At 40.2% G+C, this 24,838-nt stretch overlaps 4 protein-coding genes across 10 annotated transcripts in view; 3 read left to right on the top strand and 1 right to left on the bottom strand.

Moving 5' to 3' along the window:
- Trpgamma (Transient receptor potential cation channel gamma) overlaps nt 1–16,074 on the top strand; it is a 102,639-nt gene extending 86,565 nt beyond the window's left edge. For 5 of the 6 annotated variants that reach the window (XM_012361854.2, XM_012361852.2, XM_012361848.2 and 2 more), the window contains one exon: nt 53–3,094. In XM_012361854.2, the coding sequence (XP_012217277.1) occupies nt 53–219 (167 nt within the window). In that variant the 3' untranslated portion in view covers nt 220–3,094. Of the gene's footprint in view, nt 1–52; nt 3,095–9,714; nt 9,924–15,938 lie in introns of those variants that run through there. The other variant, XR_001100214.2, reaches the window with a different exon arrangement.
- Nucleotides 3,063–8,037, bottom strand: fat-spondin (extracellular matrix protein f-spondin). Its single transcript, XM_012361859.2, has 11 exons — nt 7,849–8,037; nt 7,537–7,721; nt 7,284–7,475; nt 6,762–7,048; nt 6,229–6,632; nt 5,800–5,971; nt 4,688–4,937; nt 4,430–4,613; nt 4,117–4,280; nt 3,868–4,047; nt 3,063–3,716 (listed from the first exon to the last, which is right to left on the bottom strand). The coding sequence occupies exons 1-11, from the start codon at nt 8,027–8,029 to the stop codon at nt 3,633–3,635; spliced, it is 2,283 nt and encodes a 760-aa protein (XP_012217282.2). The 5' UTR covers nt 8,030–8,037; the 3' UTR covers nt 3,063–3,632.
- Nucleotides 13,843–21,283, top strand: LOC105669097 (uncharacterized protein KIAA0930 homolog). Of its 2 annotated transcripts, XM_012361860.2 has the most exons (9): nt 13,843–14,544; nt 15,939–16,258; nt 16,789–17,052; nt 17,137–17,236; nt 17,363–17,668; nt 18,548–18,754; nt 19,130–19,744; nt 20,715–20,864; nt 21,110–21,283. In XM_012361860.2, the coding sequence occupies exons 1-9, from the start codon at nt 14,421–14,423 to the stop codon at nt 21,148–21,150; spliced, it is 2,127 nt and encodes a 708-aa protein (XP_012217283.1). In that variant the 5' UTR covers nt 13,843–14,420; the 3' UTR covers nt 21,151–21,283. The 2 variants fall into 2 exon arrangements, with proteins under 2 accessions (XP_012217283.1, XP_012217285.1); XM_012361862.2 differs by lacking the exons at nt 18,548–18,754; nt 19,130–19,744 and having other exon boundaries at nt 13,948–14,544.
- A 686-nt stretch (nt 21,284–21,969) lies between these two features.
- Nucleotides 21,970–24,344, top strand: LOC105669099 (vascular endothelial growth factor A-like). Its single transcript, XM_012361869.2, has 4 exons — nt 21,970–22,238; nt 22,487–22,754; nt 23,136–23,330; nt 23,585–24,344. Exons 1-4 carry the CDS (start codon nt 22,139–22,141, stop codon nt 23,667–23,669), a joined length of 648 nt encoding a protein of 215 aa, XP_012217292.2. The 5' UTR covers nt 21,970–22,138; the 3' UTR covers nt 23,670–24,344.
- The last annotated feature ends 494 nt before the right edge of the window (nt 24,345–24,838 follow it).

Genomic DNA, 24,838 nt, shown 5'->3' with positions numbered 1-24,838 from the left:
AGAGAAACGAGAGTGAGAGATTGGCGTGACGCGGTCGCTGTTTAATTTTCAGGTGTCGTCAGTGCGGTTCCACTGACGCCGTCGACCACCGAGGAGAGCGTGGTGGCGAGCGGCTCGACGTCGATCACGGTGAAGCGAAACGGATCGGCGACGCAGCTGCAACACCTTCCTGGCATCGAGCCGATTTCCGGCCACGACGTGTCCACCGGCTGGCTCTGAGGAAAACGACGTGTCGCCGGCGGGCGGCAGCCGACAAGCTAACACAGGAGACATCAGTCGGAACTCAGCTTTGAGCTTCGTTTTCAACGGCCATGAGGCTAGGACGACGCCGACGATAATCGTGCGCGCACGCGGCACGACCGTCCCGACGTCGGCAGACGCACAATGATGCCTTTCTCGCGACGCGACGCGCCACGTTGATTAAAAAGCGACGTCGATCGGGAATCTCGAGGAACCCCCTTCCGCCTGTCGTCGACCCACTCCTGCCTTCGTGAATAAAGCATCTTTTATTCCTTCCTTCCTCCTGCACGACGTCTGGTAATGACGCGCAATGGCTCGAGGCTACAATTCTGATGTTATCGGTATGTTTTATTTATTTCATATTATTTTTTTTATTTTACATATATATTGATTTTCACTGATTCTCTGCACTTTATATGCGCGAAGGGACTTTGGCGATTATTCTGGTAAGTTTTTATCTTTTTCTTCTTTACTTTATATTGTTTTTTTAATTTAGACATATTGCAATGTCACTCGTACGCATTTTACTCGTTGATTTTATTAATTATTTCGAAATTAATAGAAATCACAAAATATCGTGCGATTGATCGCGGACTGCGGGAGTTCTCTCTTTTCTCTACACGACCGCAGGATCTTTTCGCGTGACCGCGCGATGATCAACGGTAGATTATACTGAAAACTACTACTATTACTATATACTACTGCCAGAACGGAAGTGGCATGTGTGGGTCGGCGGCGAATAGTCTAGTCAACACTAGTCAGAGAAGATCTTGTAACGGCAGGATGAAGAGGAAAAAAAAAACGGCAATTATTACATTATTAAGTTGAACTATCGAGGAACGACGAATTATACGTGATATCATATAAGTATCGCGAACAGACTCTATCGTACCTTCAGAGAGCTGGTCTACTGAAGAAACGAAACTCATAGCTTCCTAGCTCCTGTTAAGCTATTCTTTCTCTTCGGCGCTTCATTTCTTCTATATATTTCACAGACTTATACTCTAGTCATTAATCGATACAATCATTGCCAACGGACGATTTTTATTATTTTTTATTCTACAATAAAAATATGATAGCTTAGACACAGCGGCCGAGAAGATAAAGGGCGTCGAGAAGTAATTATGTAATAATTCTTCTGTAAGGATGATTACAGGGGGAGAGACAGTTGGATCCTTAAAGTTCTACTTCCTCAATATTCCAATCTAATTATAATCAGACGTTAACTTCGACTTTGCGATCGCCGACAAGTCGATCTTTAACGATCCAGCGCGCGCTTTCTGCTCACGTCGAGACTCTCGAACAGCCGCCGAAGTCCTTCGTCGCGTCGGCAAGAGAGAACGGCTGGATCGATTCGCGATACGCGGAAGGAAAACCGGAGAACAAGTGGCACGACCAAAGAACACGCCGTAGCACATAGTCGGGTAGTGGCCTAAAGGAACGGGAGGATCCGATACTATTTCCTAGATATTACGTATATGTTAATAATAATTATGATTATTGTTAATGTTAAACGGCACGCGCGGACCACGGGCGAATTCTCGAGAGGCGAGTCGCCCGTGAAGGGCACTGTCCAATCGCTCGCTCGCTTTTCGTCTCCCTACTTGTCACAGGTCTTCCCGTGGTCCCGGCAGCGCCGTAAAAGAGATATAGTCATTATTGAAGTGCTATATACTTACCAAGTGGACCAAATCACCGTGTTACATTGATTTAAAGAGCAATATTTTATTCTTTGAATGAAACAGCACTCGACAAGCGAGAGAGAGAGAGAGAGAAAACGGATGTAGAATACTAAATATCGAAGTTACTCGAAGTATTTAAAGTCGTATAACGTTGCACCGTGGAAGATGATCGACGAATCTGTTATTTTAATAGTGACAATTTGGCGCTCTTGGTAGATGTATAGTCATTGAATCATTATATCGCCTATGTGTATTATTTATATGAGATTATTAATGTAACTGTGTGAAGCTAGATCTCCAGTTGGTGGTAAGTAGCGAGTGTTCGTGTTGTGGACGAGGGAGAATGCCGTGAACAATGCACGCGAGCGGAAACGGCCGATTTTAATGGACGGGAAAATACAATGCGATACAGTTATTCGAATAAAACGACAGTCCTGCGAGTCCGATCGAATTTTCTCACGATTGCGAGGGTAAGAGAAACTGGCAGGACGACTTCTATTCGCAAAATTCCGCGTGTCCTCGCGCACAAAACACACATACGTCACGGAGGATAATGGAAAATCGTGGTAAGATGGAAAAACCTCACGAGAGCACGAAAGTTTTGGATGTTTTCCAAAGACAGCTGATTGCAATTTGAAGTCCGCGGGCTGAATTACGGGCGCATGAATCACGGTGTTGCAGCGTAAAGATAACAAGCGTGATACCTAAGGCATTAATCGGCTCGAGTCGTATGCCGCTCGAGACAATATACTACGTTTCAAAATGCGGTGGCGCGAATAAAAAACGAGGGACGGGAATATTAATTGCATTTTCTGAATTTCGAGTCTAATTTAAATTGCTTTTTCCTATATATATACATTTTACGATATAATATTAGCAAACTGTGTGTCGAGCACAAAAAAAAGACCCTTTTCCATTGTTTCTATTTGACGCAATGCCGGAAATTTAATACTACGATTAATCGCTTTGTCCGATAATCACAATATTAATTCGCTGCACTGTAAACGATGGTGTTTGCGTTTAAACATAACGCAGCGAGAGATAAATGTTTCATCCGACGTAAAGCGATTATATCGACTCCGCATTGTAGTGTGTTGATTGAAATTCGATGGGAATTAGCAGACAACAATCGACACAAAATGACCATTAATAAAATATCATTTATTCTGATACATCCGTTTATTTTGTACCCAGCATTTGTTGCGAGGATAAAACACAGCGTAATACTTGAATGATCGATTCATAAAAAGGCAGCATCGATAGTGAAGGATTGGCAGTAATGTACATCGATAATTCATAAAAGTACCGATTGATATTAATTCTGGGATGTGAATCAGTTACAAAACAGTTCGTTCAAAAATAACATTCAATTTGAACACGATCGAGTAATGGAAAATGCAATGCTTTTAATAATAAAATATTTTCAATCGAGTCTTTTGTGTTACTGTCTTTACTAAAAAAAAAAAAAAACATACAAAAGCACAAGCGCAGAAATAATTAAAAAAAAGCAGATTACAATAATTTATATTATACGTGTATATGACTTCAATCATATGTTCGAAGATTAAAAATTTACAGAGATTTACCATTACAGGTGTAATTAAATTACTCTTTTTTTATAAATCCTTTTTTGAGGAAACCCTAGGATGCTTACTACGTATATTTCCCAATTTAAATGCCATCGAGTGTGCGCGTGGAGCTTCTCTGGACTCAAAATTCGCACGGTGCGAGCTCGCACCGATAACGGCGATGCAGCTTTTTCGGGCAGGAACGTCCGCCGTTGGCAGCTTCTCGCTAATTAAAGAAACACGATAGACACGAACAATGTATAATTGATGCAAAAATTTCGAGTGATTAATTAATCGTGCGTTTTGATAACCGCGCGCACCGCAAATCCATCCCGTAAATAATGCGCGCGTAATCGCACGGGGAATAATTAACTTACCTCGATGGTGCGATAACTCGTGACACGGCCGACGCCGCAAGTGACACTGCACGGCGACCAATTTGACCAGCGAGTCACCGCGCAGTCTACGGGGAGAGCGGGAGGATTAAACGACGCGCTGAGTGCTTGACTCTGGTTTACGGTCTCGTTAACTGTCTGACCCGTGAGAACGGCTCGCACCTAGGGACAAGAATCTGAATGACTTCTCGGTTCTGCTCACGTTTCGAGGGATAAAACATTCACGCTCACGATGCCACAGGTGTTGGTGCACTCGTCCGCCGTGAGGAAGTTGTTCCGGTTGCCGCGGCATCCGCCGTACGCGAACGGCACGCACATCAGTTTCTGCTGATTGAAGGCCCAACGCTGGAAGTAGCCCCTGCACGGTCCGGGATCTGCCTCTTCCATACACACGACTATAAAAAAAGAAGAAATAAAAGACGTGACAGGTTGAACCGAAGTCGCCAGGAAGGCGTCGAGGATTTGCATGATGTTTGATTATACGGAACACGGCCGAAGTGAAATATCTCTGCGCTGCTCTATCGTTAACACTGCTAATTATTACCCTTTGCGGTTGCCATGTCGAATGTACAGTCCGATTGGATGAGACACGGTCGTTGCTGCAGCAGTTCTACGCGCGAGGAACACTCCGTTTGCAACGACGGGTCGACCATCAGCAGCCTGGTCCGTAATTTCACACCTCTGCCGCAGGAAGCACTGCACGGCGACCAGTCGGACCATTCCGTCACCTTAAATCGTCACCGACTGTTAAATCACCGGCGCGGAAAATTTGTCCCGCGACAAGAATCGCGTAACGCCGCACCTTGCACACGGGATCAATCTGCTCCTCCGCGCCCACCGCGCAAGGCGGCTCCATGCATTTCTCTTTCTCAACGAGCGACACGAGCGGGCACCGTTTACGACCGCGACGATCGCGGAATCTCCTCGTCCGCATTTTCAAGCCGATCCCGCACGTGTTCGAGCACTCCGACCACGCGCCCCAGTCGGTGGTTTCGCAAAGCGGATCGTTGCTCGGCGACGCGATTACGTCGTCGTCGCTCTCCACCTCACCTCTGAAATAACATGCAATTTTCGGATACGCTGAAAAAACTGATTGGCAATAGTTATCAAATACATTTAGTTGTGAATGAAATATTTGATAATTATTACCATATTTGATAATAGTTACTAAATCTTCAATTGATCCTGTTAAAAAATTTTGTTCATAATTGAGTCAATTAAACAATTTAGTAATAATTATTAAATATTTAATACCTGTCAAAAAATCTTTAATGATTGTAATTAAATATTTGATAATATTATTAAATTATTCAATTCAACTTTATCAGATATTTGATAATTATTACTAAATTATTTAGTTCAGCCAACATATTTGGTAAAAAATTGGTAATTATTACCAAATTTTTTGTCAGTAACGCTTGTTGGTTGATTAATGCCAACATCCGCGAATACTATACTGCGTATATATAATTTAGTAACAGTTACCATATTGTTTAATTTTTTGTTACCACGATTTGGTGATAATTATCAAATATTTGATAACACTTATCAAATATTTTATTTTTGCTATCAAAATTTGATTACAGTTATCAAAGTTTTGTTGGAGAAATCAAATTCGTAATTGAGTGAATTAAATTTAGATTTTCTGAAATAAATATTTCATTCGCTCAATTAATTCTTTTTGTAATTGTTACCAAACATTTACTTAGCACTATTTAACCAAATCATTTAGTAATTGTTATTAAATCCTAGTATCTACTACTAAATCCTTTTTTAGTGTACATTTATGCAAAGATCGGATTTATCTTGCAAACGCGATTGACGTTTGTACAATTAATGCACAATTTAAGAGAATTGAAATATTTTTTTAATTCTTTTAGAAACAAGATAAATATTTATTCGTAATGCACTCACGAACACTCTGGAATAGACGCGACACACATTTCCTTCGAGACCAGCTGCCTATTGCAATTGAACATGGAAGCTTTTTCCGGCATTCTATACGACCTCGTGCGCATTCTTAAGCCCTTGCCGCAGGTCACCGAACACGTCGACCACGGCGAGTACTCCGTCGTGTGGCACTCCGCTTTAAATTCACAGAGCAAAATAAAGCCAAATTACTTCCTTCCTTAATTCGAGAATAAACACGGCGTCTCTATTAGCTTTTAACGACGCTGCTAAAATGTCATGCACGATGATGCTCTAAGAAGAATTAACTTATTAAGCCGCAGTAAACGAGATCGTTGAAACTCGTCATGTACCCTTGTTGAAGAAAATATGCACATTATCACCGACTATTCGCGCGAAGCTTAGAAAAAAAATATTTAAACAGTAATAATATACGTCTCGACGTGTCCTCGGTGTTCTCGGCCACTTCTAATTCGGCTACTTGCTGCTGCAGGAGCTGCTCGCTGCATCCGCGCGAGATGATTTTCTCCCTGTTGAGGTACAATCTCGCCAACGGGTGCATAGGTCTACCAGACGGATCGTAGAACGGGGATCGCGGATCTTCCGGATAGAGCGTCGTTATCGGTCTCATTTTCTCGCGCGGTTTCGTCTCGGAATTCGGCGACATGTAGCTGATGCCGTTGTCGGTGCCGCCGTCCCAAGGATAAAGATCAATTATCATGCTTTTCGTCCAGGTGCAGTCCTTCTGGCAAAAGTTCAACTTGCTCACTCCCACCACCCAATCGGGAGATGGACCCAGCATGGAAGCTACTGAGAGAAGAGGATGTTTTCGGTCCACCCTGAAAATGAAAAGTCGACAGTTCACTGAATTGTTACCATCGACAATTAGAAGTCTCTCTCTTTCTCTTGCCTCGCGCGAAGAAAACGGATATTAAAAAATTATACTCGCGAGCAAGAGAGACGATCACCTGAAGCTCGTCGTCGTGTTGGTATTGACATTGGGATACCAAAGACCGGCCGCCTTAATGAGTGTCCTGAGCTGACTGGATTTCTCTCTCAGTTCCGCTTCGACACCCGTCGCGGAGCCCCACTCGGCCAATTGTCGAAAACCGTCTGTGGCGATGTGATCTCTGCCCCAGAACGAGAAATTTGGCTCGTGCGATGCGCCGATAACGTCGCTGAAATGGGTCAACCAGGCGGAAAATGGGAAGTCCTTCGGGTGAGTTCTATTCGACCAGATGCCCTCCATAGTTAACTGAAAAAGTGTGCGACAAGATGCTACGAACGATTGCGGCGGTCCATTTATTTGTCCATCCTCGAAACTTCCGTAGAACATTACATTTCATCGAAAATCAAGTAAGAAGGTTGGAAGAAAGTAGAAGCGCCACGATAAATTGAAAAATAAAGATGCAACTATTTACGAACTTAAGAAAAGTATACGTTAATGGGACAGATATCTGCTGAACTTGTCGAGAGATTTGATTGCTCACCGAGTACTTCGCTTCATCGCAAGCACAGCATTTGGTCTCGTCCGAATTTTGAATCTCCTCGTCTGTCGATTCGCAAACGATCTTGGAGAGAGCGCCATCCTCAGCGTACCATCGTACATTGTTCTCCAAGATCATCGCGGTGAAAATAACGCACCCGGAACCAGCCACTGGTGCCCGCCACATCACCTGGATCTGTGGAAAGAATTTTCGTATTTTTATATTGTTTAATATATAGAGTCATAAGATGAATCACCTCCGATTTTGGGAAATCGGTTGCTTCGGAAATCGTGTTGACGCAATCCTCGTTGAAAGTAGTCAAGGAATCCGGAAACAGCTGGAAATAACCGATGCGGGCCGAGAGATTATTCGGCGTGTACTGCGAGTGCACCGTCAGCGTGAAGCGTGTGAATTGCTGCAGTCGCTCGTGCGTTCGCGATCCTGAAATTTTAAGAGTTAATCGTCCCTGAAGAATAGCGATGTCGCAAAATTTTCGCATCGCAAAATTTTCCGGCAACGTCATTTATTTTCTTGTTCGCGATTTAAACAATTTTCCCGGGAATAGAACCTTGTAAACTAATTGTATGGACAGCATTGGGAATGTATCCGTTTGTTTGTCCGCTGATGAGAATCCTGTAGCCACCGTCACCCGGCGTTCTGTCCACGGATGTTTGCCCCACCGTCGGTCTCATAGGACATCCGGCGTGAGTCACGGCGACGAAACACGCCGTCAGTAATAAGAGTAACATTTTGGAATCTGGAAAATATTTTAACGTAGCACACAATTTCACATTTGTCTCCAGTTTATTTAAAACGGTTTGTGATAAAATATAATAGGAAATATTGGCTCGTCAAAACTGCTTCGCGATATCTTCGGTGCGTCATTGTGCAGTTTTATAAGAATATTTTATCGTATAATATTATGCGGAAGTTTTATTTCGTCGCAAACGTTATTCAACCGCTATTTTTGATTATTCCCGCGAAGTTTGCAAAACGCGAATGACGTTCCGGCGAATTGTCCTTGAATTCACGCCTCGCCTGGTCTGTTAAGAAAATTGCCGCAATTGACAATATCGTGAAAGCAAGCTGAATCTCAGCCGGTTCTTTAAGCATCATTGTTAGAATTTATTCTGAAGCGGCGAAGCAGAGTACAAACCGAAAGCGAATCTTGCCGATCTCTTTTAAACGTTATTGTTGGACTCAATTTCAAGTGATAAATCACCGCAGGAGTACCTTGTGCCATAAAGTGTATAATCGCGAGTGGATCACAGTCGAGCGTGATTTTGTAATCGCGAGAGAACGGAGCTCGTAATTGCTAGCACGCGCGCGAGAATCGAAAATTTACAATCAAGTAATATAATATAATATTCAGATTATTATTTGGCGGTTAAAAAGGAAGGATCAGAAATTTTAATTTTTCGTTGAACAAAACGTAACTAATTCTAAGACTGTGAAGATAATAATTACTGCAACGTCAAATAACGATTAAAATAATTATTTAGTTTTTTTCTTTCTTTGCGTTGATATCTAGAGCGCGCGAATAGATACTTTCGATCCTAGCAAGTGTTGAAATTGATCGTGCGAGTTCAACGACATAATAGCTATTGCATACATTATTCGCCACTCAATTCTCGCAACGACAATGGAGAAGGAATTTTTTTTGTACGGAGAAGGGATCGTGAGAGTGTTAATAATGTCTTTGCAGAGAGATTTTCCCATAAATTGCAATTTCCGCGAAACACAGGAGAGGATAATCATCATAACTGCGATATATTTGCAATGAAGCAGCACTTTGTGAATCTTGATCGTTTCCTTTTTTTATCGCGCATCAAGTGATATCGCGTGACCATCTCGACGCACAAACCCGTGAAATTTATGATAATCAATCCGATCGCGTGTGAAAGATTAAGCTACATTCGAGATTGATACGATCCGTGTCAAGATACACGGCCGCTCGCAACCTGTGATTACTACAGTTAATGAATGCCTTCGCTAATAAACAAGTCTTTTACAAGAAAAGTTAATCAAGAAAGCTTCAGGCAAAGAAAAACGCGACTTTCTTAAGGTATATATTACTCTCTTAATCTTAATTATTAAATGTATATAATTATAATTACAATTATTAAATATATATAAATATAAGTAAGTAACACATAAAAAACTTAATTAAAAGAAAATTTAAAAGAAATCGATATTTAGTGTTTTCAGTTTTCTACACGGAGAAAATTTTATATCAAAAATTACTATGTACAGCAGTAGCCGCGGACTGCGAAAGGAATTATAAAAATTTTTACTATATTTTTCATACGTGAAATATAGTAAAAATTTTCGGTCCGCGACTTCATGGTCCGCGGTCACTGCCGTACATAGTAATTTTTGATATAAAATTTTCTCCGTGTATACATCGGAGCATAATGTACATTTTTCATTACAGAAACAATGAGACGCGGAACGAAGAGTGTTGAAAAAAAGAGAGAGACTTTATGTATTCTCAGCTTCGAGATCTTAATGCAACGAAGACGAAGCGCGTGTCCGCATATTCGATGCGTCCGATTACGGTCGAGCAGCTGGGAACTGGGTCGGGACTCGTGCCAATCCGCTCCGACCGGCTTTCGAGATCGGCGCTCTCGACGATGCATGTAGGTAGGTGTAGGTTTCTAGAACGCTAGTCAAGCGCAAACGAGACGGCGAGAAAGAGCAGCGGCACAGTGTGCACGACCCCGTGAGGCCGGAAATTGCAGAATGCGCGAGATGCATCTCGTTCTTGCGCGCGGCGTGACTATTTCGTACCTACCGTGCTCTGATTCAGATACACTCCGTCCTGTCGTGAAACGTGACAGGGTGCAAGAATTATGAGAATTTCTTGCCATTTTCTACATATATATATATATTATAATCTTGCAAATATATATATATATCATGATTGCGCGCAAAAATCCACAGCGTGATAAATGGAATAAATATTCCCAAATATATTTTTTATAAAAATAAACTTTCTGCGAATATCGAGCGTTTAATATAATTTTCGCGATAAAATTAACTATTGCTAAACACAATTTGCATTCTGTCAAGCGAGATAAAAATATGGATAAGAACAATCGATCGACGACAAATGCGAAGAAAATTTTTACAACTATCTACTTTCGCTACTTTCGCAGTCGGATCCTTTTTTTTTATATGCACCTTGTAGTCGTTGTTCACTTCTCACTTCACGAACATTTATATATTGCACAATTATTCGTGAATTTCGCGCCGATCGGTCGAAATGATCGCGTAGTCGAGCCTATCGGTGGCAGCCGCTACTCTTCGCGTGTATACACGCGTGAAAACTGATGCATACATGACGCACTGCCAAACTCGGCCCTCGACTGTATCCCTACTCGCTACTCGCGTGGGTGAGCTTACGCGTGGCATAGCGCGCTCGCAATTAGCGGAATAATTAAGTGACTCAGTTTTTAAGTTCAGGTAGCGGCGATCGGCGATCTACTTCATACTTTGCGCTTAACATGCTGTCGAAAATGCGTATGATCGATTTATGTATATTTCTACTTTCTATATTTCGTATTGTATCATTATATTACAATGCGTTTGTATTATTATTATTATTATGTTTTTCACGATATTTTTTTAACGTAGCGAGATTAGTTTTATTACGTTTCTGCATACTGCAATCTGCAATGCATTTTTGTGATATTCAATCATATCTCTTCGTTAGCAAATTGCACCCGTCAGAAAAGTGTATGGTTAATTGATTCGAGTTTTATGCGATGTTGCTAGCACATGAGATTTTTTTTAAATTACTATATATAGATAGCAATCTGCAATGCATCTTCTGATATGCAATCATATTTCATCTTTAAAACTGATTCCATCAAAGAGGTATGCGGTTGATTAGATTGATTTCCAGAGCACACGATAAGATTTTATAATACTTTGCTTTTATCCAAATTTCAATTATGATAAATACGTAGAGTTAACTGATTCGTATTTTTATTACCTGCGATATATTGCTAGCAGGATAATATTTTCTCAATTACTACATGCAAATAATTTGCAACACATTTTCACGACAAACAAAATCGTATCTTATTAATCGTATTTTATCGATCATAAATTTGTTTGATTAATTTGCATTTTTATTTTCTACCAAAAATATTTATTACGCAAGTAAAATTTTATGACATTTTATTTGTAGAAAATTTTATTTACTTTACGATTCATTAATATGTATTTTTATTTCTCTTTATTCTTTTCAGGATAATAAATTTAGGACAATAAATTCTATAATTTTGTGTTTGATAAATTGTTCTTAACAAATACATTTAATTAATTATTTTGTGCTCTGTTTATCGCTAGCAATATGGTTCCATTTAGATAAATCACAATTCTTTACACAAATCATTATTAGAAATAATTATAAAGACACAATTATAATGCCACATTGTTGCACGACGTCTGTATTCTATCTTTCAATTTTAACGAGCTATAATACAAATAAACATAGCAATTCGACTAACGGCTCTGCCTGATTCATTATACATGTATTCGCCGAAATCATTATCATACAACAAAGCAACACAGATTGATCAATTAATTAATAAATTTAACCAGACGTGATAGACATTTAATTAAACATGTTGGTGCGCGCTTTTTCATACAGAACGATCGCAAATTGACCACAATGCTCGACTGACAAACCACTTGATGATTTATTTATAAAGCACAAAATTTCAGCTTACAAAGCTTTCAGAAACCTTTTTAAAATGGCATGAATCTAAAAATGGATCTTGTTATAAAGGCGACATATTAACGCGGCCTTTATTAATTCACATAATTCTGCGGTGGGCGATAATCGATATTGCCTTACGACTGTTCCGCTAAGCACTATGTAATCCTCCCTTTCATCCTTTAAACAGTAAACTCCATTCAGCATTCAACGAAACTCATTACAATTGCAGTACACATAGTTTACCGTGCTATTTCCGGTGCGCGCTTTCGCTTGTTTATCCAACGCGTGTTTATTCACTCGGCAATTAACACACGCGAGAAACACGAATGAGCGCAAATTTCCGAAGACACACTCGTATCGTATTCGCGCGAGGGTAAAACCGGAAACCCGCCCGACCGTCGTCGGATATAATTCGCGGAATGGCGGAACGTCGCGGAGCGCAGCTTCTTTTATGACGCTGCCTGGTCCTTTCACGCAGTGCTCTTCGGGGTGTTTCGCCTACGGTCAAATCTGACGCGATTCTGAATGCTTAACAGTCACGACGCGTGGCTCTTGTCAAGCTGTTAATTGAGAGCACTTCTGTTGAATTTGATTTTAATAAGACTTGAATCAAGCGTGTGAATTATTTATTGTATATGACGTGTTACATTTCCGTAGATCTGAAGCTAATAATTCATGAAAGAATAGCTTTTCTATAAAAAAAAAAAAAAAAAAGAGGAAATTGCTTTATGAATATTCGATAAATTCGTATTCGCAAAACTAACATTTCAGATTTACACGATGCAATCACAAATACAGAACAGTTCGAGAAACTTAATATGACAATACATATCTGCATACCGGAGAAACTTGGCACCGCGGGGACTTGAAACTTCATTAACATGCCGATGGATCCGCCGCCTAAATATACCGTATTTATTATACAAGTAATACACATTAATTAAGCGCGCAACATATTCTATCGTCGACGATTTAAATTTCATGACATAATCTACATTAAAATTACAAGGCGAAAGTTCCATAGTATTAACAATGTTATTAATCACGTTATTAATCATGCTGATCGCGTTTCGACGGACCCGAGATGAAACAAGATTCTTATTTGAATGCATAAGCGATCGCGGAGATCGCGGTGCTCGCGCGAACACGATATGTTCGTTACGTAATCGAGATGCAATAACGGATCGATTAGTCACAGATCACCTACGCGGTGCATTCTAACGCGCTCGATTGTCGATTCGAGCGGGTTCGTAAGAATCGCGCGTACTCACCGACTCGATTTCAGATGCCCACGAATATTCTCGCTGGACGATTCGATGGACACTGAAAGAGATTGACGAACGCGTGGCACTTTGTCTCTCGAGTCAAGCAACAATATTGCGGAACTTTTATCGGGAGTCACGGGGTCAGGTCAATGTATATCGCTTCTGGCAACGTCGTCTTCGAGATAATGCGGAAATGTCCGCGATAAACACCCACGGGACGTTCGAAGATACGTATATCTTTAATCACAGTTTCTGTCTGCTTTTCTATGATTTCTCTCAGATTTTGGATTATTCACGCCAAAAAGAAATTTTGTTTTCTCAAAACAACTGTTGTCTTAAATTATTAATTATTTTTTTCTTTTATTTTATTTATTTTTATTTACTCGTTAATTTTACATCGGCGTGATATTTTTAACGCGTTTTCAATAATCGCAAAAAATTATATTCGTGAAATTAGATTAACGAAGAGAGTAAATAAGTGAAACAGTGAGCGCATTTGCAAAAAAAAAAACTGCATTTATTTATTATGAAAAATGCATAATCTTTATTCTGCTCCAGAAAATAAATGAAAAATTTAACTGCCTGTTAAAAAAATAGTGCCATTTTATCTTATACCGGGTGTCTTTCGAATACTGCGCCTTGGCAACGATGACACAAACGACGTGTGACGTACGCATGCGTCACATTATCGACAAACACACTCGGCACGGTCAGTCGCGGCCGAGCCGCGCCGCGTGTGGTGCTCCGATTCGATGTCTCTCCTTTCATCGACCTTCTGATATTTTTTTCCCGTCTACGACGCGTCGCACAACCGTTGATTTTCTCCGATCGGTGCGACTTTCAACTTCGGCAAATGGAGCGACAAGCGAGAACGTCGTGAAATCTCCCTTGTCATCGTCCACCATCGTCTATCGTCGTCGTCGGAGTAGTTTTCCAAGTGCGCCGGTCCCCACGACAGGCCGAATCGGCCGGCTGTCGCGTACGCCGTGCCTGATTCGTCGGGGCCAAGGACGCTCCGTAAACACAGAGAGACGGCTCGCGCTCGCCTGACAGGTGTTGAAAAACAAAGACGGCAGTCTTATCAAGCGCGAGAGGAACGATCGGATCCGGGGGGGAGACGCGACACGCGAGCTCGTGTCGTCGGCCATGGCAAGCCTGGCGAGCAGCTCGTCGTCGGCGGGCTTGACCAAGGCCCCGACGATGTTGGAACAGTTACTCGAGGAGATCAATTTCCAGAGAACGAAGGAGCTCAGGCAGATGCTCAAGGATGGTTCGTATGGCCGGATGTGGTCAGCATGTTTGTCTTGTTAGGGGATGATCCCGTGTACGCGTGGCTGGACGCTGTGACAAGGGCGAGAATGAGCGCGTGGCCGATTTAGGGTGTGCTCCGGCGAACGAGTTATGTAAAGGGTGTTTCGCTTTCGAAGGGTTGACTGACCGAAAAAAAAAATATAGGATTGTCTCGCTTGAATTTTGGGGGTGCGTTTCGAGAAGATCGTTAAATTGCTCTTCTCGTTTCGAAGCGAACCTTTTCATTATTTTCGAAACTGTTTTTGAAATTTCAGAACTGTTCGCGCGGTAGGAGAAGCTGCTCGCAACGTTTCTATTTTATCATGATTATTATGTAACTAGTTTTACCTTATTGTCTATTTATTTTTTATTTATTTTAATAATTTTATAAATGTAATAAAAATTGTTTTTACACACAAAGTTGAATGTTCTGTTGTAATGGTATACATTTGCATACCTTGGAAGCTTGAAGTCCACAGAACAACGCAGACGAGGTTTTTAACAGATACAAAAAAAAAAATAGGAAGAATTTTGTAGTGTTAAAGTTTATTTAACGATGACACGCAATGACTTTATTTTTTCGAACGCTTCAATTAATTAGATTAATTAATTTCCTCATTTAGTTTGCTTGTTCTTCTTAGCAACAGAATTATAAAAATTTTTCCACTCGCTTTATTTAAATACTTCATACATCTGTCGGAGGAATTCCTTCGTGATGCACGCATTATAATCAAGTTTATGACTATAGCTCTTTATGATTGCATCACGAACCATTCATTCATCCGCCCGTCAGCGGATACCATTCGTTATCCATGCGTTTCATCTTTATATTACATTAGATGTATTGATTTACTTTGTCATGTAAAAATACACGACAATTACGGCATATTAATAAATGTTTATTTGCTCTCATCACCTTGTGTTTCGCATTATCCCGCTTTCTTTTATGTGCTTGCACAACACCGCCTTTTATTTAAATGTAGAATTTTAGAAAAAATGGTTTGAATGCACGTATTCAAAAATCATTTGTCGAAATACTGTAATTAACAATATAAGTAGCGTAATTATTAGAGTAATAAAATTTATAAAAATCGTTGAAGGTTATTTAAAACATTCAGTTTCTTATATAGTCAGACCTTCTCCTCGTCATATAACCGCGTCATATAGGTATCGATTACCTGATATTTCCCGCCTCTTACGTTCATTATTATGTCTCCCCCTTTTCGATATACCCTTTCGCGCGTAACGTCCAATCGATGAAGGGTGAATTTGGTATTAGCCGATGTCGCGTCCTTGAAAAATCGACCGCATCGCGCGGACTTCTCAGCCGCGTCTCTAGACACATGCAAAATTCTTTTGTATTTCTCTGATCAGATTCCGGATTTGTCGTACTGCAAGGCACAACGTACTGGACGGATTTGTTCGTCCGCCACTTCCTCTTTCAAGCTGAGCACACCATCGACGGCGACGACTTGCTCTTCTTTGTCCGGAAGAAGCACGTGAAGACCTCGTCGAGGTATTTGCCCAAGTTCGAGACCGAGGTCGACGTATTTCGCAAGGACAGCAAGAAACTGCCGATCGGCGATCCCGACATCGATTGGGAGGAAACCGTGTACCTGAATCTCGTCGTGCATCAATTCGACTACACGCTCACCTTAGCGATCTGCACGAGAACGAGCCCCAAGGAATTGCAAGTGAGAATCGGCTAGATGACACTTGTGAAACTATTTCCGCAGTATTCTCGATCGAATTATATTTCTTTTCAACAGCAGATTCAATTTGCAAACCAATTATTTCTTAAGGGGATCCCGGAGTCGTCTGTTTTACCGATTTCGTTTAAATAGACTTTATTTATTTTTTTGGCTGTTTAGAATGAAAAATCCTTTTCTGTAATTAAAGTACATCTGCTAAAACAGGTACCGATCTGTTTTACCTTCTATTTTTTGTACAATTCTTTTTTTTGTGTGGTTTTGTGGAATGACAAATCCTTTAAAATCGACGGTCCACCCTGTATTAGCATATGTACTTTAATTACAGAAAAGGATTTTTCATTCTACACAGCCAAAGAAAAGTAAAGTCTATTTAAAAGAAATCGGTAAAACAGACGACTCCGGGATCGCCTTAAAAATTCAATATAATACCTCCTCTTTTAATGTGTCTTAACTTTAAAATTTCTTTATCACTTAAAATCTTCTAATGTATACAGCTTCGCGATTCTTTTCAGGTATTGCGAAGGCATTCTCAGAAAGTGTACGCCAGTCCGAGTCGACGGCGTATGGACGCCAAGGGTGACCTTGAGGAAATGACGTACCCACACATATGCTTCATGGTGGACAATTTCGATGAAGTTTTCTGTGATATTTTAGTAAGGGACGGGGAGATGGTGTGCGTGGAGCTGGTCGCTTCTGATCGGGAAGGCGCGATACAGGGCGTCATTTTTCTCGGCTCGATCAGATACGATGCTTTGAAGAAAGTTTACGACGCGAGAGTGAGTTTTATCGCTTACAATCGACGCGTATAGCAGCGTTATCCAATTTACATGTGCGAAATGACGATCCTTTTTTATTTTCAGTCAAGTCTGAGCACCAAAATGGCACAGCGGATGACGTTCGGCCTTTTCTCCGGCGCGGCCTCGCAAAGAATAGAATTCGTGCGCATGAAGGGACCACGTGGTACGAACATTTTATCAATTAAAAGTATTGCGCCTTCTTCACATTTATTAATATAACAAACGTAAACTTTCTTTTTAAGTTTTTCCGTTTATTTGTCACGCGGAAATGTAATCAATCATTATTTAGGCAAAGGACACGCGGAGATGGCTGTCACGAAACCGAAGGGTTCCGGCGCAGAAACGCCGACGTCGGAACCGGGTTATTGCGCGACCGACGCCCTGTGGGACGCCGACTGGGACGACGCCGAGGAGCTCTTCATGTATCGCCATCAACGAAGGCTGTCCGATCCCAGCGCAAATCTGAACAACTTCGTGCGCGGCGGCTGGAGAACGAAGCCGGACACGGCGGCCACGAAAGCGAGATCGGAAAACGAGGGTCTCGATTCCATGGCGAACGGTCTCAACGAAATCGAAGCCGGTGACGTGCGAGATGGTAATTATCCGAAGCGCCGATACACACGAAGTCGAAGACAGACTTGATACTTGCTAGATCTTTAATTAGACACTCTTAGAGCGGTATTCATATCCTGCATTTAGCTCTCTGAATGTGATAGTTTGATTTTGATTCGTTTTTTAACATGAAGACAACGCATATTGTTATTGCGAATCAATTGTGTGACGCGGACAGCACGTAGTTTGTATAATACTCAGCGCACAAATGTGGGATATGGACTTTAGTCTTTCTCTTCTCAATGTATTTCGTTCGCATCCACTCTCGGTCTGCGCATGCTCCTGTGTTGTACCTGTGTAATGCACAATTGTCTTGATGTTATCAGGCATATAGACCGCCCTCCTTCTCTCTCGGCAACACATATTTTCTCGACGCTGGCAATTCCGCATAGACTGACAAATCAAATCTTTGAGAGAAGCGAACGATAAATGTCTAAGAAACGAACGCATGTGTACGTTAAAAGAGAATCTTTCTATACAGACTCGCGTCCCAAACGTGTCTCATGTTCTCTCCTTCCGTTTGAACGATCAGTTCAGTGCATTTTCATAGCATTGACATAGTAGTAGAGGAATGCTATATAAAATTAGACGTGCGAGAAATAGAAATACACCGAGAAAAGAACAGATTCTAAGTTCTACTATCACTAAACACCACCACCACCACCACCACTATAACCATTACACACTACCCTCCGGATCGAAGTCGCGCATTGCCGAGAAAGATGACAGAAAACTGACAAACGCGAACGAAAAAAAAAAAAAAAAAAAAAAAAATTAAAAAAAAAAAAAATTAAAAAAAAAGATTTTTTCTTTTTTGGTTCTAATCATTGATGACGTGCCATGCCGGCTCTTTCCTTTGTAGCCGATGTACAGGATAGCGACTGGGGCGGCCGGGGCTCACCGGGCAACCGTAGGAGGCCCTGCTCGCTCCGCCGGCGAAGATCGCCTCATCTGCCGTCGGCCCGGCAACAACACCCCGTCCACAACAAGCAACGTAACGCCCGGGAGCAACCCGGGACGAATGAGAACTCGCCGATACGCAAGGAGGCGATCTATCGCGAGACACACGGTGAGTGTGCTCGTTCGCGCTGAAAAACGATCAGTCCGATCAAGTCTCTCCTGTCTCTGCTCTCGCTTCTTGTGTGACTAGTAGAACTTTGTGTCGATTAGCTCTTTAACAAAGTACCATCGTGTTCCGTGTCCTTGGGATGAGCTTTGACGCGAATACTTAATTTCTTCACTAAAATCGCAGCAAAATCGTTGAATTCTCGATTTCTTTCGCCACTTCACGCTCCGTCATTTCGAGCGAATTGAAAAATTGATTAAGAAAGCTAACTCGCGTTACGGAAAGACAAAGCGCAAAAAAGAGACTAGGAGCACGATCGTTTGTAGCCGCGACACGGGTGCAATCGCCGTCTAAATGACGACGTGGTTCTCGCGGCAGGTTTCCACAATCACCAGCAGAACAATCATCAGCAGAACCACCACCAGCACCAACACATAGAGGTGGGCAGCGAGATCTTAGTGCCGGCCGGCCGTTGCTTAACGGACGACAACGTACGACAGAAGCTAGACTCGGGCGCGATAATGGTGCACGGCAAGGAGGAACTGCCGCTGGGCTACGACGTGGCGACCGAGGACAATAACCGGAAACGACGGCCGTACAGCGCCGGGCACCTGCTCAACCACTATAACGGCTTGGAGATCGAGGAGGACGAGGAGCGCAAGCGGCTCAGCGACGACGAGCTCCTCAGGGTGAGGCGTATGGACGGCCGGCGCCGTCTGCGGAGCGCCGGCTCCGATCACGAGGACTACGCCAACGGGCAGAACAGGAACAAGAACGACGAGATCAGAGACAGAAACGCGAACGCCCATCACGTGACGCGCGCCAACGGCGACGTCGCCGCGCGTCGCCAGAGCGCGACGCTGCCCCGAAGACGACGTCGCAGGGCGCTCTCTGGCAGCTTCGCGGGTAACCCTTTGCCCCCGCATCGCGTCACCCCCGACGGCACCGCGATCTACTACTGGTGCGAGCTCCCGCGCCGCCCCGGCTCACAGGGTAAATTCTTCCTGTCCCGACTCCCTCCCCCTCACCCCCCCACACTCACCCCTGAACAACATCACCCCTTTGTTCCTTTGTCCAAAAGTCGAGAAACTGATCTTTCAATCCAGAAATAATCATCTCCGCTGTATCGATTCGCTGTGTGTAACGTAGGCGCGCGCTACCTTAATCCAGAGCAATTCGTTTGGCTGTGAGCAATGACTGTGTTTATGGGATGGTGAAATGAGAACAGTCATGATTGCGTGCATGATGATGGAGGGTGGTAGTGATGGTGGTGGTTTCTCACAAAAGGCTATGCGAAAGAGAGGATGACGAGCGTTTGTTTAGAAAGCAGCTTTCGGTCCTGCAAAATGATTCCCGATCGCGAATTTCACCACCGGTAATAAGCATAGTCATCGAAAGTAGGTAGATCAATTAGCTTGCTTCATTAAACGTTAACACTAACTCCACTTTAATACAAATCGCAAGGGAAAAGTTGACGAAGAGAAAAAAAAAAAAGACATTTAGATATTCAATTCTTGCTGTAGTAAATAGCGACTGTGTATTATGCGATATTTTTCAGCAGATGTGCGTGTCTGTTTCTGTGTGTAACTTGCATAATGCGATAAGAAACTGTCACGAAGGAAAGTTTGTCGTTATATACATTTTTTTTTTTCGAGTAAAAGCGAAGATTAATGTGTCCTCGTATCTGTGTCCTCTTGCGCACGCATTTTTGTAATCTGTGTATCAGTTGAACCTGCTCATCTATTTTTTTTTTATTATGGCTCATAACAATTTAATCAAGGCTACATTTAATCCCACGACTTTAAGCTTGCGTCTTACTCTATGTTTCATCGCTCAATTAAATGTTCCTTTCTGACAACTGAATGATTTCACTCTCGCTCATCGCTCAGATGTACTACAGTTCAGTGTTTCGATTCAGGAGGATACCGTAATAATTGATAATGGAATTCCTTTTCTTTTGCAGAGCTGGACGACGGAGCGTATAATCCGCTGTGGACGATGCGAGGGTTCACCCAAACCTTTCATTTCTGGAAAGAGACGAGGCGGGCGCAGTCCGTGCCTCTCAACGCCTTTCTGACGTACATTACGTTACCGTGGTGGAGCATAGCCAAAGGTAAGCCACTAAGACGAGTAAGGTTATGATATATTATTACATACAAAAAACTTTCGAAAACTTGGAAAATTTTGATATACAAAATTCATCGATGAAACTGTGCAATATCTATCTTTTTTTTTACTTTTACTCATAAAACATAATGATGGAGTTGGAGAGTTAAATTTTGAGACGTGCAAATACAGTGAAATATAACAATATAAAAAATTAACTCTTGAACTAAATTGCGTTCTTTGCTGTTGCAGATATTTTGGATCACCGGGAAGGACCTATCTTAACGTTCTAGCCGACCGTATAATTACATTCTACTTCTTTCAACACTTTCCTTTTTTTTTACTTTGTATGTCGACGTAAGATTGTGGCCCAAAAAGTTATATAATAATGTATAAATTAAATAATAAATTAAATATTATTTACAATCTCCCGTTACTTATCACGATGCTTTGTAGTATATGTGATAATTTCTCATGATTTTCTATAACTCATTCATTTTCCTCGTATAACAGTTCTAAAATGAATTATCTTTGTACGATATATTACGTGCGGATACGCAATAAATAAGAACTTTCTTGATTTCGGCCTGCTCGCGAGTTGATGCTCGTAAGAGCTACGAACGAGAACTAAGATCTCGTTTCATTTTTTGCTAGGAAGAGAAAAACTCAACGTCCTCGACCACGGTGATACGCGCCGCAACGTCAGCTTTTCGAAAACGTCTTATCAGAAAGACGCTCCATAAACGGTTCATCCGGTGACCCAAGAGTGCACAATATTGTATAATTAAAAGTTTAAAAAGAAATAAAAAAGAAAAGGTTACGGCGCATAACGGATGGCAAACAAACGTGGAAGATATTTTACATCTTACAATGTATACTGCACGTATCTTGATCTATTAATCATTAATATTTAAATACGCATTTTGAAATTGATACACTGCAGTTATTTATGCGAATGTATCTTTTGATTTTGCATAAATACAGAAAAATAATGTAGTTTATCAACATATGTAAGTAATAAATCAAATGTCATCGTATTCTTAAAATATTATCTCAAACATGTTATTTCCTACAGCAGTTTCCCTTTTTTGTCTTTATAATCAGTGAACAATCTTGCGGTCAATCAAGACCGCACATCCTCGTCATAGCATCCTCTGATTACAATAAATAACGAAGAAACGAGGAAAAAAGTTTGCTATACACTATTTGTATCCTAACTTGTCGTGCGAGCAATTTTAGTTTAATTGCATTGTGCGTTCGATACGCATTAAAAACTTAATCATGAAACTTTTCGCGATTGTATGCGCTTTATTGGTTTGTATTTACACCAGTGAAGCCATGTGGCGTGAAGAATCGATATCTCACGAGGCAACAGAAATAGGTAATAATCAAAAACTCTTTTGACATCACTGATTTGCATATGTGTAATTAAAAATATTTAAGATTACATTTGCTATAATAAGAAACTATTTTTGCGATCTTCTTTTGATTAAATATAAGAAATTGGAGAATTCAAGTGCTTGTTTTCAACTTTATATGTATTAAATTTTTTAATATTTATTTTTTACAAAATAATTTTAAACATCTTAATAGGCTTTAAAGACACAGATTTTGCGAATTTGTAAACAGATTGTGCAGGAAGAAGATCAGAACTAGCTGAAAATATGCTAGAGGTGATGTGTAAACCAAGACCTACTTTGGTACCTTTAACACCTCAATTGGGCTACGTATTCCATCCAAATTACGTTTCCGTAAATAGATGCAGCGGTTACTGTCCAAACATGTCTTGCATGCCGACCAGATATGGGACGAAAAACGTCACTGTTAAACAAATGGCAAAATATGTCTCTGAATTGCAATGTTATCACGTAGTAGTAGAACAGCACATCAAATGCAAGTAAGATTGTTTTCTTCTCCGTTTATGCATGTATTTCTTTGATATAACTTACTTATTTCCAATCGAAAAAATGCGTGATTTTTTTATATAATCTTGCAGATAACGCATGCACGCAAATTACATATTTATATTGTTTATTCTCAAAATAATATATAGTTTCAATTAAATTAAACTTTATAGCATAAAATAAATTTTTTATTTTAAGTGTATTAAAGTTTTTTTATTTTCTATAATAAAATGTATATTTTAGTCAGTTTAAAAGAATTAGTAGTTATAAAAATTATAAAAGGAAATGTCTTTAGCCACAAAAGCGGTTAAATGCGGTATCAGATAAAATATTACTCAGTATTTTACATCCACTGTTAAGAAACATAATTTTAGATGTAAATGCATGGTGAAAGAAAGTGATTGCAACAGACGTCAGGAATATGATGAAAATAATTGTGAGTGCGTATGCGTAAGAAAAGATAAATGCAAAGGAAACATGTCCTGGGATGAAAAATCATGTGAGTGCATGTGCAATAAACAGGACAGAATATGTTCGACCGGACTCGTATGGGTTCCTGACATGTGCGGGTAAAATCGCAAGAAAAATATATTTCAAATTTATACGAGTAGTATGGATCGAAAAAAAAAGAATTTAAAAACTATTTTATAATTTCAGTTTTTAGCTTCTATTTCTAATAATTATTCTATATTACAAATAAAAAAATATTTAATCTATGATACTATAAAATAACGTATTTGATCTATGATACTATATTTTCAAAGCAGTAATTCTCACAATCAGTTGATATTAAAATAACATATGTGAACTTTTGGCATTTTAGATGCGCCAAGGTGGAAATGATGCCGTCTTCTTCCGGTGGTAATAACTTGTTTAATAAATTCTTTAACATCAATTCAGTGACATAAGATAATAATATTACAGTTAAAACAAGATGTCCCATATCTTAACATGTTAGAATATTATAGTTATATATATTATAGCAATTTAAGATTTTCGAAAACGAACGATAATAGTGTCATATAGTACTATTTTGTGTTATTCATCCGCAATACATTTTTAAATATATGTATATTTTCTTAATTATTACTAATCGTCGATCTCGTTCTGCACTCGTGCGTAAGAAAAATAGGTAAGTAAAAGTTACAACGCATCGTCGAATATTCGAGCACGGCGTGTGTGACGAATGGCAACAGACGCATGAGAAAACGCTAGATTTGCATTTGTCAAAACATCGAATCATTGAAGGTTTTGTATCCAAAACAACCCTTGTCAAATTTATTATTTTTTCAGGAAAAGAAAAAAAACATTCTGTCATCCTTAAGTTTTCAATAGAACCACCCAAATTTAATAATTATAAATCAAGACATAAGTTTTTATGAGAATTGGTGCAACTACACTGTATAAGTTCCACCTGTGACTACTATACAAATTTTTAAATACGATAAGGATTGTTGACAAGGATTGTTTTTGTTATGAACCCTTCAATTAACGTTACACAGAATATAATATGCGCCTAAATTTTTTACTGATTAAGAAAATGTCTTATAATGTCTCATAAAATAAATTATAAAATAAAAATATATTCTTGTCTTCTCTTTATTTATGTATCTATTAATCTATTATTCCAAATAATTATATTTGATCAAATTTGCTATTAATAGAATAGATATAAAATAGAATAGAATAGAATTTCTGCATTAATCTGCTCATTATTTTCTTTCTTAAAGACTGACTAAATTTTTTATTTCTAATATTGTTAAAATCATACCTTTACCTCGTATCAATGTGCTCCTAATTGGAAAAAAAGTTATAAAATATGTTTGTTCAATGTTTGATATTTTGTAATAATTTATTGTATTTAAAAAGATTGTATATTGCGTAATGACATTCGGCGTCGACTCGAAATCCTCTTTTCACAATTTATTGTTAATATACGAGCCTAAAGACACATTTTATTTATTTATTGTTATTTTAAATATTATATGTTTATTTGCTTCGCGTGATATTATTGACACAAGAATATACGACACAGGAATGTACGTATTAACGTACAATATTGACACAAGAATATACG

Source organism: Linepithema humile, chromosome 1, assembly GCF_040581485.1.
Source record: "Linepithema humile isolate Giens D197 chromosome 1, Lhum_UNIL_v1.0, whole genome shotgun sequence".
NCBI classification, from domain to species: Eukaryota; Metazoa; Arthropoda; class Insecta; order Hymenoptera; family Formicidae; genus Linepithema; species Linepithema humile.
The sequence above is the reverse complement of the archived record's forward strand: the minus strand, read 5'-3'. Positions and strand labels throughout refer to the sequence as shown.